At 35.1% G+C, this 14,476-nt stretch overlaps 1 protein-coding gene across 5 annotated transcripts in view; it reads right to left on the reverse strand.

The window, feature by feature from the left end:
• PCSK5 (proprotein convertase subtilisin/kexin type 5) overlaps nt 1-14,476 on the reverse strand; it is a 437,767-nt gene that overhangs the window by 261,107 nt on the left and 162,184 nt on the right. For all 5 annotated transcript variants that reach the window (XM_079112090.1, XM_079112091.1, XM_079112089.1 and 2 more), the window contains exons 6-7: nt 10,420-10,508; nt 6,436-6,608 (exon numbers count right to left, since the gene is read on the reverse strand). In XM_079112090.1, the coding sequence (XP_078968216.1) occupies nt 6,436-6,608; nt 10,420-10,508 (262 nt within the window). The remainder of the gene's footprint in view (nt 1-6,435; nt 6,609-10,419; nt 10,509-14,476) is intronic.

The following is a 14,476-nucleotide window of genomic DNA, read 5'->3' on the forward strand; positions in this document are numbered from 1 at the left end:
CTAAAGGTCTAACGAGTTTAGCTGAATTTTCATTTCCACAAAAATGAAAATTAAATTAAATTTAAAAGCAATTCAAAACAGTCATGAAAAAAAAAAAAACTTCTATGTGGTTCAACTTAAGAACCTTAATTAAATAAATTTAAACACATCCTCTTACTGGAGGACTTTGGACTTTTAATATGCTTTTACATCACCAAAGAAATGGTGTTTCTCACTCCATGCAGTTTAGCATTTTATTAAGTTAGAGGTTTCTGTAATACACCTTAGATAATACTCTCTTGGATACTGCTTCCCACTTACACAGGCCATTCATTAATACAATCTCGAGATTCTATAATTATCTCCCACAAGAATTACTCACCAATATGAAATTGATTAAACCCAGATATTTAGAACAACCAAGACTTATGATATTTTACATGAGAAATCATTCTTTCATTTTTATTACCCTTGCCCATTTGTGGTGGTGATTCTGACACTGTTTCAGGAACATTGCTGAATATTTTATAGGTATCAATCATATGACCTTCACAACACTCCTTTAAGTATTCGCAGTTAGCTCCATTTTATAGAGGAACAAACTAATCCTCAGAGAGGTTAATTAGCTTGAACATGTAAGAAAGTACTAGAACCAATGTTTCCAAACTGGAGAGTCTGAATCCATAGTCTGGGCACTTTAACTGCCATGTATGTTGATAACTCAGTTCCAGAATTTTAAGTAAAAGCAATGCAACCGTGATTCTTAAATAAATTAACTCAGGACATAGTAAAGTGGCATAGAGGTAATCCACACATTCCTTCAATCATTATTTCTTCAATATATGCCTGTTGAGTATCCTAATCCAGTTCAGGGTATTTGGGATACAGAAGAACACAGAGTGAGACTCTGGAGTTCTTATGGAGGAGATAAGCAATAAGGTGAGGGTAAGGAGGGTTAATAACTGCAAAAAAGGGGTTTGGGAAGTTTGGAATGTGTGTTATTCCAACAACAGAGGCCACACATAACTGGTTGGCCTCTGTTAGGACAAGTGAGATGCACAACTTGGGGGTTTTGCCTGGGGAGGTCACTTGATAAAAGCAACTTCAACAGATTGCTGGAGCAGAGACCTGATGTAGTGGTTTCAAGAAATAATGAAAAAAAGAACTTGTTGCAGGTAAATATGGGCAATGGCCTCATAGAATTTCATTCTAAAGGAAAGAAGAAAAACAAGGCAGTCATAGGAATGAGATATAAGAAAATAGAAGAATTCTCTGCTAATTCTTCTAAGATAGAAGAATCAACATTATGAATGTATATTGATGATAATAATAGAGTTGAAAGGGAAATTTTGATGATAAAAGAAAAAATAATGGGTTGAGATAGGTTTTTGACTGGATAAGGAGGGATGGCATTTGTTGGGGGTTGTCCAGAGAACAAATGGAGGAGGCAGCCTTAGGTAGAATATGAGCAATTAATTCACCATAGCAACAGGAAGGCAGGAGGTCAGATATTTCAAATACAATAAAAATGACAATATGTAAAAGAGTTTCTTAGATTTCTTTGAGGCCCATGTTATGATATATCTAGCTGTGCTGGATTTCTGTTTTTCCTATCTGTGAAATTGGGGAGAACAGTAACTGTCTTAGGAGATTACTGAGACAATGAAAAGTTAATTGTCTGTTTTAGAGCTTAGAAGACTGATTCTAGTATAACAACAGATTGGTCAAAATGTTAAATATTCTTCATGTTGCTGCTATTATTATTACATTAATTGTGTCTGGCCCAAATTATATGCTTCTAATACTTGCATTTAATTTTATAGCTCCTTAGCATCAAATAAAATGCAGTTCTCGGGAGAAAGAGCAAGTTGTCAACTGTGATATGGTTTGCTTAACATAGTTTCTCTAATGCAATTTTGGCACATTAATTCTAAAGGGGCTATAAATCAAATCAATTCTGATTTTGTTAAAGTCTTCAAAAGTAGTGTTACATTCTATTGAGTCAAATGCTTATCTCAGAGTAAACAAATAGTGAGCATTTTAAAATTCAGTATTTGCTACATTTTTTTGATTAGCAAGCAGAAGGAATGGATACAATCAATACTTGGGCTCCCTGAGCAAAATATATTTGTTACCTCTGTGAAAATCTTTCTTGATACTTGGGGCTTCTCTCTGTTGCTGCCTGATCTCCTTGGTGGTCTTGACACTGCTGCTACCCAGCCTAAGTCTCTCTCAGAGTCCTTCAATCTTTCACTGTTGCCTCCACACCCTTCACTGCACCTAAACTTAACTGTCCACAGAGCAGTGATCTTTTAAAACTGTGTATCAGGTCAGGGCACTACTATTTAAAACCTGCAATAGATTTCTATAACAGAGTAAAATGCAACCCCCCTCCATGGTTTCAAAAACTGCTGAGCTGACCCTTATTCCTGCCTCCAACCCATCTCCCACCCCTTTCTGTGCAGATTGTTCCCTATGTGCAAATCAACATTCTGTTTTGGTAATACACTAAAATCTTTCCCTAATCCGGGTTCTTTATTCTGCTCCTTCTGTGTAGAACATTCTTCCCTCAGTTCTTCAAATGACTACCTATTACCATTTATGTCGCAAATATCACCTCTTCAAAGAGGACACCCTGTCCTCCCATGGAAGCAGTTCTGCCTTCCCTCCAGCCCCTAGTTTTATGTCATTCATTCCACCTATCCTCAGCTGATGGAGTTATGATTTTCTGTCTTGTTGCTAGAATGGAGGGATTTTAAAGTATTACGTGTAAAACCTAGATGTTTTCTTCATGCCTCTATTTACAATGAACAGAAAATGGGAGCTCACTAGATTTAATAGGAGGGATAAATAAATTCTAGTTCATGCATTTTTGCAGATGACATAGTTAAACTTTGATAAGGACAGAGTGACTTTGGACTGTTGCACAGGTTTTCAGTTAGCTAACTGAAGGAATTATTTTATCAGCCATTTATTCCTTCATGCCTTAAATCACACAGCCAACACACTACTTATTTATTTTTCTTTTACACTCCATAATCTAACTTTGTATAAAGTTTTTACTCAACTATTTCCTGTGTATTATATATTATATGCAAACATAAACTAGAATGATCTCAAAGAACATAAAATTTATGGTCTCACTTGATGCCTGATAACAGAGAAAATAGTAAAAGTTTTCATTCTCCTGGAAAAGACTATCTAATATACTGCTTAAAATATTAAATTACATATTCATAGATATTCAGAGAAACATCCTTTGGGAAAATATAAACTAAATTCAAGACTATGCACATAGATAACTGAAATGAGTTATATATCCAGAGGTGATCATGATGAAATTGAAGATGCTTTTTTTAAGGGCAAGTAAAATCGAAGGCAAGTATGGACAGAGGAAGAAAAAGTAAATGACACCACAGAGTCAGAAAGTCTGTGATGATGCATACCTTATCCCTTCTCATCTACCCCTTCAGGTAATGGAGGGATTCATCTAGAACTCTGCAGGGTAGACATGGCTGAGGAGAGAAGGATGGAGGGCTGAGGAAAAGCATAAAGAGTTTTTTTTTGAAGGATATGATCTTTTCTTTAAAAAAAAAAAAAAAAGATGCTTTTATTGAACACAGTGAGTGCTATTATTGCCCTAATTTTGATGACAAAATAGAAGCCGAGAAGTAACTTGATCTATATAAGGTCAGAGAGAAGTAAATGACAGGTACTGGATATGACTTTAGCCTAACTTGAAAGCCTCTGTGTATTGAACACATGAGAATGCTAATGGGTTGACATTATTTCAGTGGGTTACCACTGTTTTTGCATATTTAGATATATAATGCTAGAAGTCAGAAATAATCATATTTAAGTCATTTCTTTTGTTACTTCTTCAACTCTAAAAGTTAATGGTTCATTTTAAAACTAAATGCCTTTTTGTTCAGAACTAAACTTTGAATGATTCTCAAAGGAATATTAAAGAAATTATGGCATCTCTCCCTCCAACTCTCCCTCCCTTTGTCTCCCTTTTTTGGGGGGCTGCTGAGAATTGAGCCCAGGGCCTTGTGTGTGTTAAGCACACATTCTAATACTGAGCTATGCCCTTAGCTCCAAAATTTGGGTATCTCTATACTCCCCAAATTTTGATACAAATAAAACAAATGAGCTCTATCCCTATGGGTTGCTCTGGAAGGATGCCCAAGGGATACCATTAGGTGAAAACAGCAGCATGCAGATGTATAATGATTCTGGGTTGTTAATGTGTGTAGAAGTATGGAAAATACTCCCAGCAACTGTTACCTAATTGGGTGAGAAAAAAAATCTATTATTAAGTTAATCATCGTATTTTTTTTGTACATGATCTATCATAAGCAGCACAGGTTAGTTTTGTATTTAATAATGAATACATATTTTCCACATTATTTATTTCTCAGTATAATCTTCCTTTGTGTTCTAGTGGTTTTATCACACGATCTCATTCCTAACCTTAACCATTTTTCACTCTCCTTTCAACCAAAGCATTCCACTGTTTGTTTTACACATTTAAACTTGCTGTTAAGATTTCCATGGAACAACAAATTCCCCAGCAAAAATAAATGTGAAATCCTTTGGTTCATGTCACCTGATTCAATGCCAGGTCTCGCAGACTCTTAGTTAAACCAGCTATTAGATACAGGGCATATTTTTCATATATACAGGTACAATCGGGAGATTGTACATTACTAATATAAATATTTTTATATTTATGAGAAATTCCATGTTGGTCCTTAGTATAAGCCACATACAAATACAATTTGAAGATTAAATATGAACTAAGTTGGGTCTACTTAAATAATCATTCTGTTGATGTCAGAGAGAGCAAGAATAGTATTTTGTAGTCCATACCTATGGTAATAAAATCATCAGATTAAGAAACTTGGAAAGGAAAATTCTAGACAATGAGTTAAAACATTATCTTACAGTTTAAAAGGGCTTTAACGTAGCTGAAAATTGACAGAATTAGAAAAGTCAACGTCTTAACCAAACATGAACTATTACTTATCTGGGAAGCTCCTACAAAATAAATCATTTCCCTCTCCAGTCTATTTCAGAATAACCAGGAAACAGCTTAACTCATAGTCTTCTACTAAAATCCTAAGACCAATTCCACAAAGATGTGGGAGACTTCTTGTTATTTTTACTCCTACTTCAACATTACATTAATCAACTCACTACATTCCACTGCTCCAAATCTGGGCAGAATACATAATAACCCTGCAGCTAGCATCATCTGCAGTAAATTGAACTTCACTCAACAAACACTTACAGAGTGCGCACTAAAATCTGGTGCACTGTCTAGGTTTTGCAAAGCCCTTAAAGATGTGTGGAACAAGTTCCACTCTCCAGGAACTGAAATATTTTGCAAAGAAGATACACTTAGAGATAACTGTGATATAAAGCACAATAGGAGATGAGAACTCTAAAATATCAGAAAGAATATAAAGACTAGGGATCACAGAGTAGAGATTCAATTACAGTTAATTCTAGTTTGGGCAATGAGAAGCTTCTGGAAAGAGGTACCTTTAAGTTGAGGCTTAAAGACCAAACAGGATTTGGGCAAAAAGTGTTAGGACCTGGAGGTATGGTATAGTACCATGACAAAAGAGCACAGAATTGTAGAAAGGAGTATGTGCTAATGGACACTAAGAGTGCAGCTTGCTTATATGATGGAGGAGTGAAAAGAGACAAGGCAGGCAAGGATGGTTAGGGCCAAATCAATGATGGCCTTCAGTGAACAGGATTCAATATATGCTTGAAAACACATAAAGGTCTATGAACACATAAGAAAAGACACTGCTTCTGATGGAGCTCTCCTTTTATGATTACAAGTATCAACATCCTCACTTTTATTTAACTTGAATAAGACAGGATTTTTAAAGAAATTTGAAATATTTTATTGCAGTAGATTATGTATATGTAGTCATTTTTTGGAAGATTGTAGTCAGTGAATCTTTCAGTGAAATCAAGGAAAACAAAGATGGGTTAAGTTGCATGGTCAGAGAGATTGGGAGCCATTAGAAAAATAATACCATCCTGAGCCAGAGGTGAAACTAGGAACATGATGACAAAAAGTAGACAGCCAAAAGGTATTATTATTGGATGATCCATCAGCACTAACTGAAGAGTGTTAACATCTCCACTCAACCTCATAGTCTCAAGAATTTACTTCTCCAAACACAAGATTAACACATTAATTAATATATTTCCTTAGAGTTAATCCAAGCACACCTCTGTTCTCATCAGAGGAATTTCTCTAGCTCTTACTTGGCCAGAGGAAGAGAAATGACAAACAGCACCTGTTTCCATTAACCTATAAACTGTTTCAATCATGATTTCCATCCATTCTTCTAACCTGGAGGGTAGGATGGCCACAAAGTCTTCATATGAGAATCACCACCTTGGATGAGCTTTTGTGCTTTTAAAACCTACCATTCTGACACCATTTTCAAAGGCTTGCCGGGTGAGGGGAGCTGGTCCGTCCACAGTCTTGCCATCATCATCTGGTCCCCAGCTGGCACTATAAATGTGCACATGCTGGGGATTGAAGCTAACTGATTTCGCTTCTACCATGTCTGTGACATCTCCATCCAGCATTCGTACTCCTTTAAGACAAAAAAGAGGACCAGCTCGTTACAGAACCTTTGCTACGTGATACTCAAGGAATCCAGCTATAGCATTTGGGGTAAAAGAAAACATCTTTAGTAAATACTTAAGTAAGCATGTTTTCCCTTGTGAAAGTATGATGTGCTTTGTAGAAGTCATTTTGGGGAGAAAGGAAGTTAAATTGCATGTGAATGAGTAAAACTTCTTTAAAATATTTTTTATTCCACTCCCCCCATCCCAGTTCTAATTCCTAAAATGGCAACCACAATCTCTCCCTTCTCATCCAGCTGTTAAGTGAGTATCTGACAAACAGCCTCAAACCATCCACCTTTCCTAAAATTTCTTTTCACTGAATAACTCATATTCCTAGTTGGTATAAACCTTAGCAGTCTTATAAAACCTGGAAAGATGCCAAGTTAGACTGGTCTCATTTCTTCCATATTGAATACTATCCCCTGATCTTAAAATTGACTTGAATTTAATATATGTCTTTTCTGCCAAGTTACTTACAAGCTAAATAATAACTGAGAATGCATTTAACACTTCAGATAATTCTCACAGGGTTTTAGCAATGTTTAGCTATTAATCTTCATTTAAGTATATTTCTATCAGACAGAAATTTATTAACTCTTTTTTGCAAAAAGACACTAAGATACTAAGAAATAAATTATATGCCAAATGCCAGGCTTCCTTTTTTCATTTTATTTTGGAGACTCACAACAATAAAAGTCTAATTAAACATCCAATTGGTACATAAATATACTTCTCCTCAATTTCAACTAAATATCATCATTGAGACATTGCATTATTTTAAAATTATTACCTTCACATGCCAAACTACTCTTTAGGAAAACACTGTTAGCCCAGTAGGATTTCAAGGTTTTATTGGTTATCAATAAACAGAGACTAAATAATAAAGCCTAAAATCAGGCAGCTTTAGGTATTATGTGGTTGTGTTGGGTATACTGCACTAAAAAAAATTAACCATAAAACTTGTAAATAAAAAAATAAAAAGAATGAACATAACATATATAGCCAGTACTCAAGAACTGTTAAAATTTTGCCTCATTTTCTTCATTTAAAAAATACAAATAGTAGGTTGAACTATTTTCAATTTCATGACAGTTATGATACTTCATCATTTAATAACTTTTACAAAAAATATGTAAACAAGTCCTGTTGTCATTTCACACCCAGCCAACATTAAATTTCCCCCCAAGTGTCTCTACAGACACTGCACTTGGTTGTTATGCCTTCAAATTCTCTGCCTCTAGACTGTCTTTTAAAACTATTTTTAATAGGTACCTAATAGTTGCACATACTTACTGTATGACATTCCGATTTGGACTTTTAAAGGAAGATGTACGATAATAAGTATTGTGGAGAATGAAGGTTGTGAATGAGTCTATTTAAAAATTATGGGATAGAGACTAAGTCTGTTAGTAGTTAGCTTTGTGGCTTCAGAAAACTCAAGATAATGCTCTGCATGTACTGAATCCTGAGTAGTCGATGGCTTATTTTAATTTAATGTAAATATTCAAACTTAATCTTCCCATTTTTTAAGCAATGACAGAGAAAATACTTCATCTTCTTACTTCTTATTTTTTGGTGCTGGGGACTAAACCTAGAGGCACTTAACTGCTGAGTCACATCTGCAGTCCATTTTTTAATTTTTTATTTTGAGACAGGATCTCACCAAGTTGCTTAGAGACTCACTAAACTGCTAAGACTGGCCTTGAACTTGTGATTCTCCTGCCTCAGCCTCCTGAACTGCTGGCATGCACCACCATGCCTGGTTTCTCACTTTTTATTTAACAGCCTAAAATGAATCTCTTTTATTAGTACAGTGAGGTCTGACAAAAACACCATAACTGCCCAAAAATAATCTCACTAGAGTGTGCAAATGCTAACATGAGAGTATCAACACAACACCTCAATTCAATTTCTATGTTATAATTTACATGAAGTACATGAAAAAAATGGGTGAAAAGTCGCTAAATTGCACCTAGAAGGTAATGGTTTTCTGACTAAAAACTCACAAAAAGGAATTTTATCCTTCTGTCAACTTTACAGATGAAAGTTTTCATATTCTCATTTAACTCCACGCCTTCATGCCTCAGGCTCGAGATGTTAACTTTATGACTCAGAATGCTCTTGTTTAGAACATCCTTGAGTCATTGCCATACATTCATTTTTTTAAATGAAGTACTGTTCAGCAAGGTCAGCAGTTTATCTGTGAGTTCACAAGTTCATCCTCTCATTCCTTCAAGGTCAGTAAGAGTGCTGAGTTTGAGCTGGAGTGTAATTGTGGGATCTAGGATCTGAGTCTGTAGGTGAGGACAAGTCCTGGGCCGCAAGACAGATTCACCAGGTGGCCCCTGATTGGACTCCGGGATGCGCAGGGGCCTCCAGGGTCTATCACCCTTCGGGGAGAATCCTTTGCTTCCTTTCCTTAGCTCCCCTCTGGCCTTCCCTCTGACACGCACCAGCTAATTACTGGTTGGCAAACTGTCATACCCTAAGAATTCAGGGTGAAATAAAGGAAAGAAAAAGATCAAATTTATCAAGGACTAACATTCACAGTAATTTCACCTTTTCTTAGCACTGTTGTTACATATTGTAGTCCCCTCTTAGCTGTGCTTTTGCTTTTCCTGATTTGACATCAACCAAGGTCTGAGGATATTAAATGGGAAATTTCAGAAATAATTCATGTTTTAAATAACTTTTGCTACAGCTTATTGTGATAATTATCCTACTTTATTATTAGTTATTATTGTTAATCTCTTACTGTGCCTAATTGATAAATTTATTGTTAGTATCTAAATATAGGATAAAATATATGCAGGGTTCAGTTCTTAGCATTTTCAGACATCCGCTGGAATCTGAGATAAGGGGAGACTACAGTTCCCTAAATATTTCATATTTTTATCCTAGATAGAGCTGCCATATAAAATTATTAGTTCCAACTCTATTTATAACATGGAAACAAATGACACATTGGAAACAAGGAGGTCAACTTGGTTTCAGAAAGTTCATTCATCTTATGGGAGACCTTTCAGCATACCCCTTGGGAATGCCTTCAGGCTGTGCACAATGATCAGTCACCAGGCTCTGCATATAAACTTTTCTTCCCATTCGCATGTGGCTGTGGCACATGGCCGTTGCTTACAAAGATGATTACAAATGAGAAAGTTAAGAGTTTGCTTTATCAACACTTGGATTTAATGGCATTTATGGGACTCTTATACTAAACATGTGTATCTGAGTTTGTGCATACATGTGTACACATAGATACAATCTGGAGTCATTCATGGAAACAGTATTAGTGCATTCCGGGACTTTGAAAGATTTTATCCTTTACTGCTTTAATTATAGTTAAAGGAACCCTTTTTAAAGCTTAAGCAATACAACACAAAAAAAAGTATTATCTGCTACTACCAGAGAACCTCAAAACGCTTCTTTCCGTAGATACATGATAGCCTGATGTTTCTATTATTGGTTCTTTTGGAAGCAGGCACCAATTTTGAGTTTCAGTACAGATATCAATGACCCCATCTTCATTACCAAATAACATTTTTTAAAGCCCATTTTAAAAAGATGCGTTTGCAACCCTTTCATGTATCACATCAGCAATCCTTAACTATACCGAAAAACCCATGTTAACATGGTTTGTTTTATCTTTTTACTGTCAGCAAGAGTTGAATACTGTCATACAAAAATATGCCCATCTTTAGTTTTAAAAGGATTCTGAAAACTATTTAGCACAAGCGTTGCCTGGCTCATGTCTATATCTAAGTTTGTTTCCCATACCTCCAATCTTGGCGTTGAAAGCAATTCCAACTGTGCAGTGCGAGTTGTTTGCAGCGGCTGCCACTTCTCCAGCACAGCGGGTCCCATGCCTGCAGGCAAAACACACACACTTTCTAAAGTAAGACACTCCATTCTCACAAACTCAACAAGTCATTGCCACCACTCAGACTTCAAAGTGGTAAAGAAAGTATCCAGCTGTGGATGTTTCTAGAACTTCCTACCCAAGTAGTACTTAGTCTGTCTTTGGCAAATTTTTAGCACTTAATTATGCTATTTTGGATTATATTCTTGATATGTTTGTTTTTGATGTCTCAGTGTCTCAACTAGAAAATCTCCTTAAGGGCTAAGACCAAATCACATGTTTATTTGTATACACCAAACTTCTGCAACCAATATGGCAGCCATCAACCATGTGTGGTTTGGGGGCATGTGAAATGTAGCTAATGCTTCATCTCAATTTCTAATTTTATTTAATTTTAATTAAATTTAAAAACCTAATAATTTAAGCATTAGAAAAGTTAAGAACGTGGGTATGAGAATATGCTTTTTAAACTGTCAACTTAAATACAGATGAAGTATTGCCAATGAAAATTTATTATCTAGGATGGAATGTGCCTTAAACACATACTGGATTCAAAAGATACTGTACAAAAACAAATCTTACTAATAATTGTTATATATCAATTTCCTGTAGAAATATTTTAAATAAAACATGAAAATTTATCTCACCTGTTTGTTTTCACTTTTTTTGTCACTTTTTTTTTTTTAACGTGGCTGCTAGAAAAATTCTTTTCCTTGAAAGGCACTCCCTATTATTTCTTGCCACAACTCTGTTCCTTGATAAGAAAAATCTTCTAGCTGAAAGAACTTCTAAGATTATCCTGTCCTAGGATGGTAAAGAAGGTTCAGGTACACAGCACAATCTGTTTAGAAGTCCTGGCTTAACACAGTGTGTTGAGAAGAATGTTAAGGCAGAACTAAGTCCAGAGAAGGAATACTAAGACTGTTGTCTGTCATGGTGCAGTAGAGGCACAAACACCATTATGGAGTATTTGTTAATGCTAATGAAGTCCTCAATTTTAAAGATGAGAATGCCTAGGAGGACCTCAGAAATAAAGAGATACGTCTGAAGCAGGAGAGTCAGCAGAATGGTGACTTTAAAACTCAGGGCCCCAAATTCCATCTCAATGCTTTATATTTTACAAAATAGCTGCCTCTCACCACATTTATCATGAGATACAACCACTGTCTACATAACTATAAAGAAGTTATTGCTTGCAACTCATAGTTATGCACAAACATTTACATGAAAAATATATACTGCTTTTTTCTTTCATATAAATATTAATCTATATATAATTTTAATGGTGCTATGTCTTGGATGTGAGGTGTCCCTTGGAAGCTCATGTGTGAGACAATGTAGGAATGTTCAGAGATGACCTGATTAGATTATGAGAACTCTGACCTAATCGGTGGATTAATCAATTTGACAGATTAGTAATTTGAATGGATTAATGGGTGGTAACTGTGGGCAGGTAGGAGATGGCTGGAGTTGGTGATTATGTTATCCTTGGCTTCTTGCACTCAGTCTGCCTTCATTTCCTGGCTGTCATGAACTGATCAGTTTTCTTCGGCCATGCCCTTCTGCCATAATGTTCTACCTTATCTCTGGTTCAGAGTAATGGACTCAGCTGACTATGGACTGAACTGATTATATTGTGAACCCAAATCAACTTTTCTTCCTCTAAACTGTTTCTGTCAGGTATATTGGTCACAATTACACAAAGCTCACTAACACAAATGGTTACTAAGTACTGCATAATTCTCACATGGTATATTATGTATGATAGATGTATTTGTCCATATGTATATACACCCATAATGTCTTTAGTCTCTTTAACATATTCTCTATTCCTGGAACTCTACCCAGTTTTTCACTAAAAAGAACAAGGATATGAGGAACCGTCTTGGAAAAGAATATATACATAATTTCACACCTGAATATAAATTCCTAGAATTGCTGGGTTAACAGAATATACTGTCAAATTCTTAACACCATTTGAAAGGAATATGAAAAAACCATATAAAACTTCAGTATCAAAAATATTTCATAGAACAGTAGATTTTGTGCATGGCCAAAGGGGAGGGTGAGAGACAGAATAAGCCAAAGCCAATGACACTATGAAAAGCAGAGAAAATATCTGGATAAACCCTGTGTGCATAAATCCTCGATCTGAGCTTTTCAGAATCTTTTATCCTGGTCCATCTGACATGAACAATATCTCATTGTTCCTTTCCTGATTATAATTGATGCAGACCATCTTTTAAAATATTTGTTAGTTTTATTTCTTGCTTTGTGAATAACTGTTTCATAGCCTTTGTCCAAATTCGTGACTGACTTTCCTGTCATATGTGTTGTAAAGGTGATTCCAGATTTGCAAAAAAAAAAATCATATTTAGGGCAATCTTTTGTTGTCATACACAGTATTTGATTTTCAGACACTCACAATAATCTTGCCCTTCTGGTATTTGGTTGTATAACTTTCACTACCAAAAAGTTGATCAGTTGTTAAAAGAAAGATTTCTTCTGTAAGCTCCAAGCTCAACTAATATAATTTTCCCCCCACACCTGGAGATTATTAAATATGATTCTTCATTAGGCTCTTATTGTATTATCTCCTGGTATAAGTTATTTATATTTCAAATGTCTAATTCCCTTAATGAGTCCACTTTTCTTCTAATATACCTATTATTAATTAATGCCAAATGCAACTGGACCCCAAGGGCCTCTATTTTTAAATTCAGTTGTAGTTTACTCCACGAGTTACTTACAAGTATGTTTTGATACTTTCAAATATATATAGTAATTTTTTTGACATTAATCATGACTACTTTTGATAACAAAATATAATTTCTGAGTCAATCTTTATATTTTGTGAGATACAATGGCCATGTTCATGAAGAGTGTTAATAAACATTCTTTGTGCTTAAAAAAGATGTGCTATATATATATTTCAATTATTCTTCATATGTCTATTATATTAAGCTTGTTTATTGCATGGATTTGTCAGTGTTCTTTGCAGTTCTACCAACTTTCTATTTAGAATGGAATTATTAATCTTCCTAGTGAACCTGCAGCATTTCATTTATGAACCTGTAGCAACTGTTTGTCTCTTGTAGTAAAAAACAAAAAGATACCTGGTAAATATTTAACTTGTATATTACTTTTTTTTTGTACTTTCAAACATTCTATGTTCTTATTACTTATGACTTTTATCCAAAAAAGTTGGTTTTATAAGGTAGGTAAACTGTCATTAACTAGAGATATGTCCATTTACAGGAGCTATGTTTATGGATACAGTAATATTCATTTCTATAATCTCCCCTGGCAACCCTGTGCCAGTTTGATCATTGTGTATCCTATAATTTAGTAGAATCCTGGATATTTCATCTTATATATCTAAAAATGCAAAGTCTAAGGTCGTCAATATTTTTTTTATCTTTTCCCAAACAAGACAGACATTTTAAAATGTGTGAACTCTGATTATCTATCTCTTATGCCCATGTATGAGCTTTCTATGATCATAGTTAGATTTTTTAACCCTGGAAATTACCATTAGTGATACTACTCCGAACAATCAGTATTTGTTTAGATTTATAAATACATTCTTTGCCCTATTTCTTTTTGCAGCTCAGATTTCCTTCTGGCATCATTAATTTCTTTCTGCAGAATATTCTATAGGACAGGATGTTGCTCTGTGGTAGTGTGTTTACCTAACATGCACAAAGGTCCTGGATTCAATCTTCAGTAACCACAAAAAATAAATAAATATGTAAGTAAACAGAAAAGGAAAAGAAAAAAGAGAAAACATTTTGTAAATGTACCCCTTGGAGTCTTTTGGTAGTCAAGCCTTTTTGTAGCTTCAGAAAACAACTCTAAGGGCTGGGGTTGTAGCTCATTGGTAGAGCACTCGCCTAGCATGTATGAAGCATGGGTTCGATTCTAGGCACTGCATATAAATCACTAAATAAAAAATAAAGGTCTGTGGACAACTAA

Source organism: Sciurus vulgaris (genome assembly GCF_902686455.1).
Source record: "Sciurus vulgaris genome assembly, chromosome: 15".
In the NCBI taxonomy this organism is placed as follows: domain Eukaryota; kingdom Metazoa; phylum Chordata; class Mammalia; order Rodentia; family Sciuridae; genus Sciurus; species Sciurus vulgaris.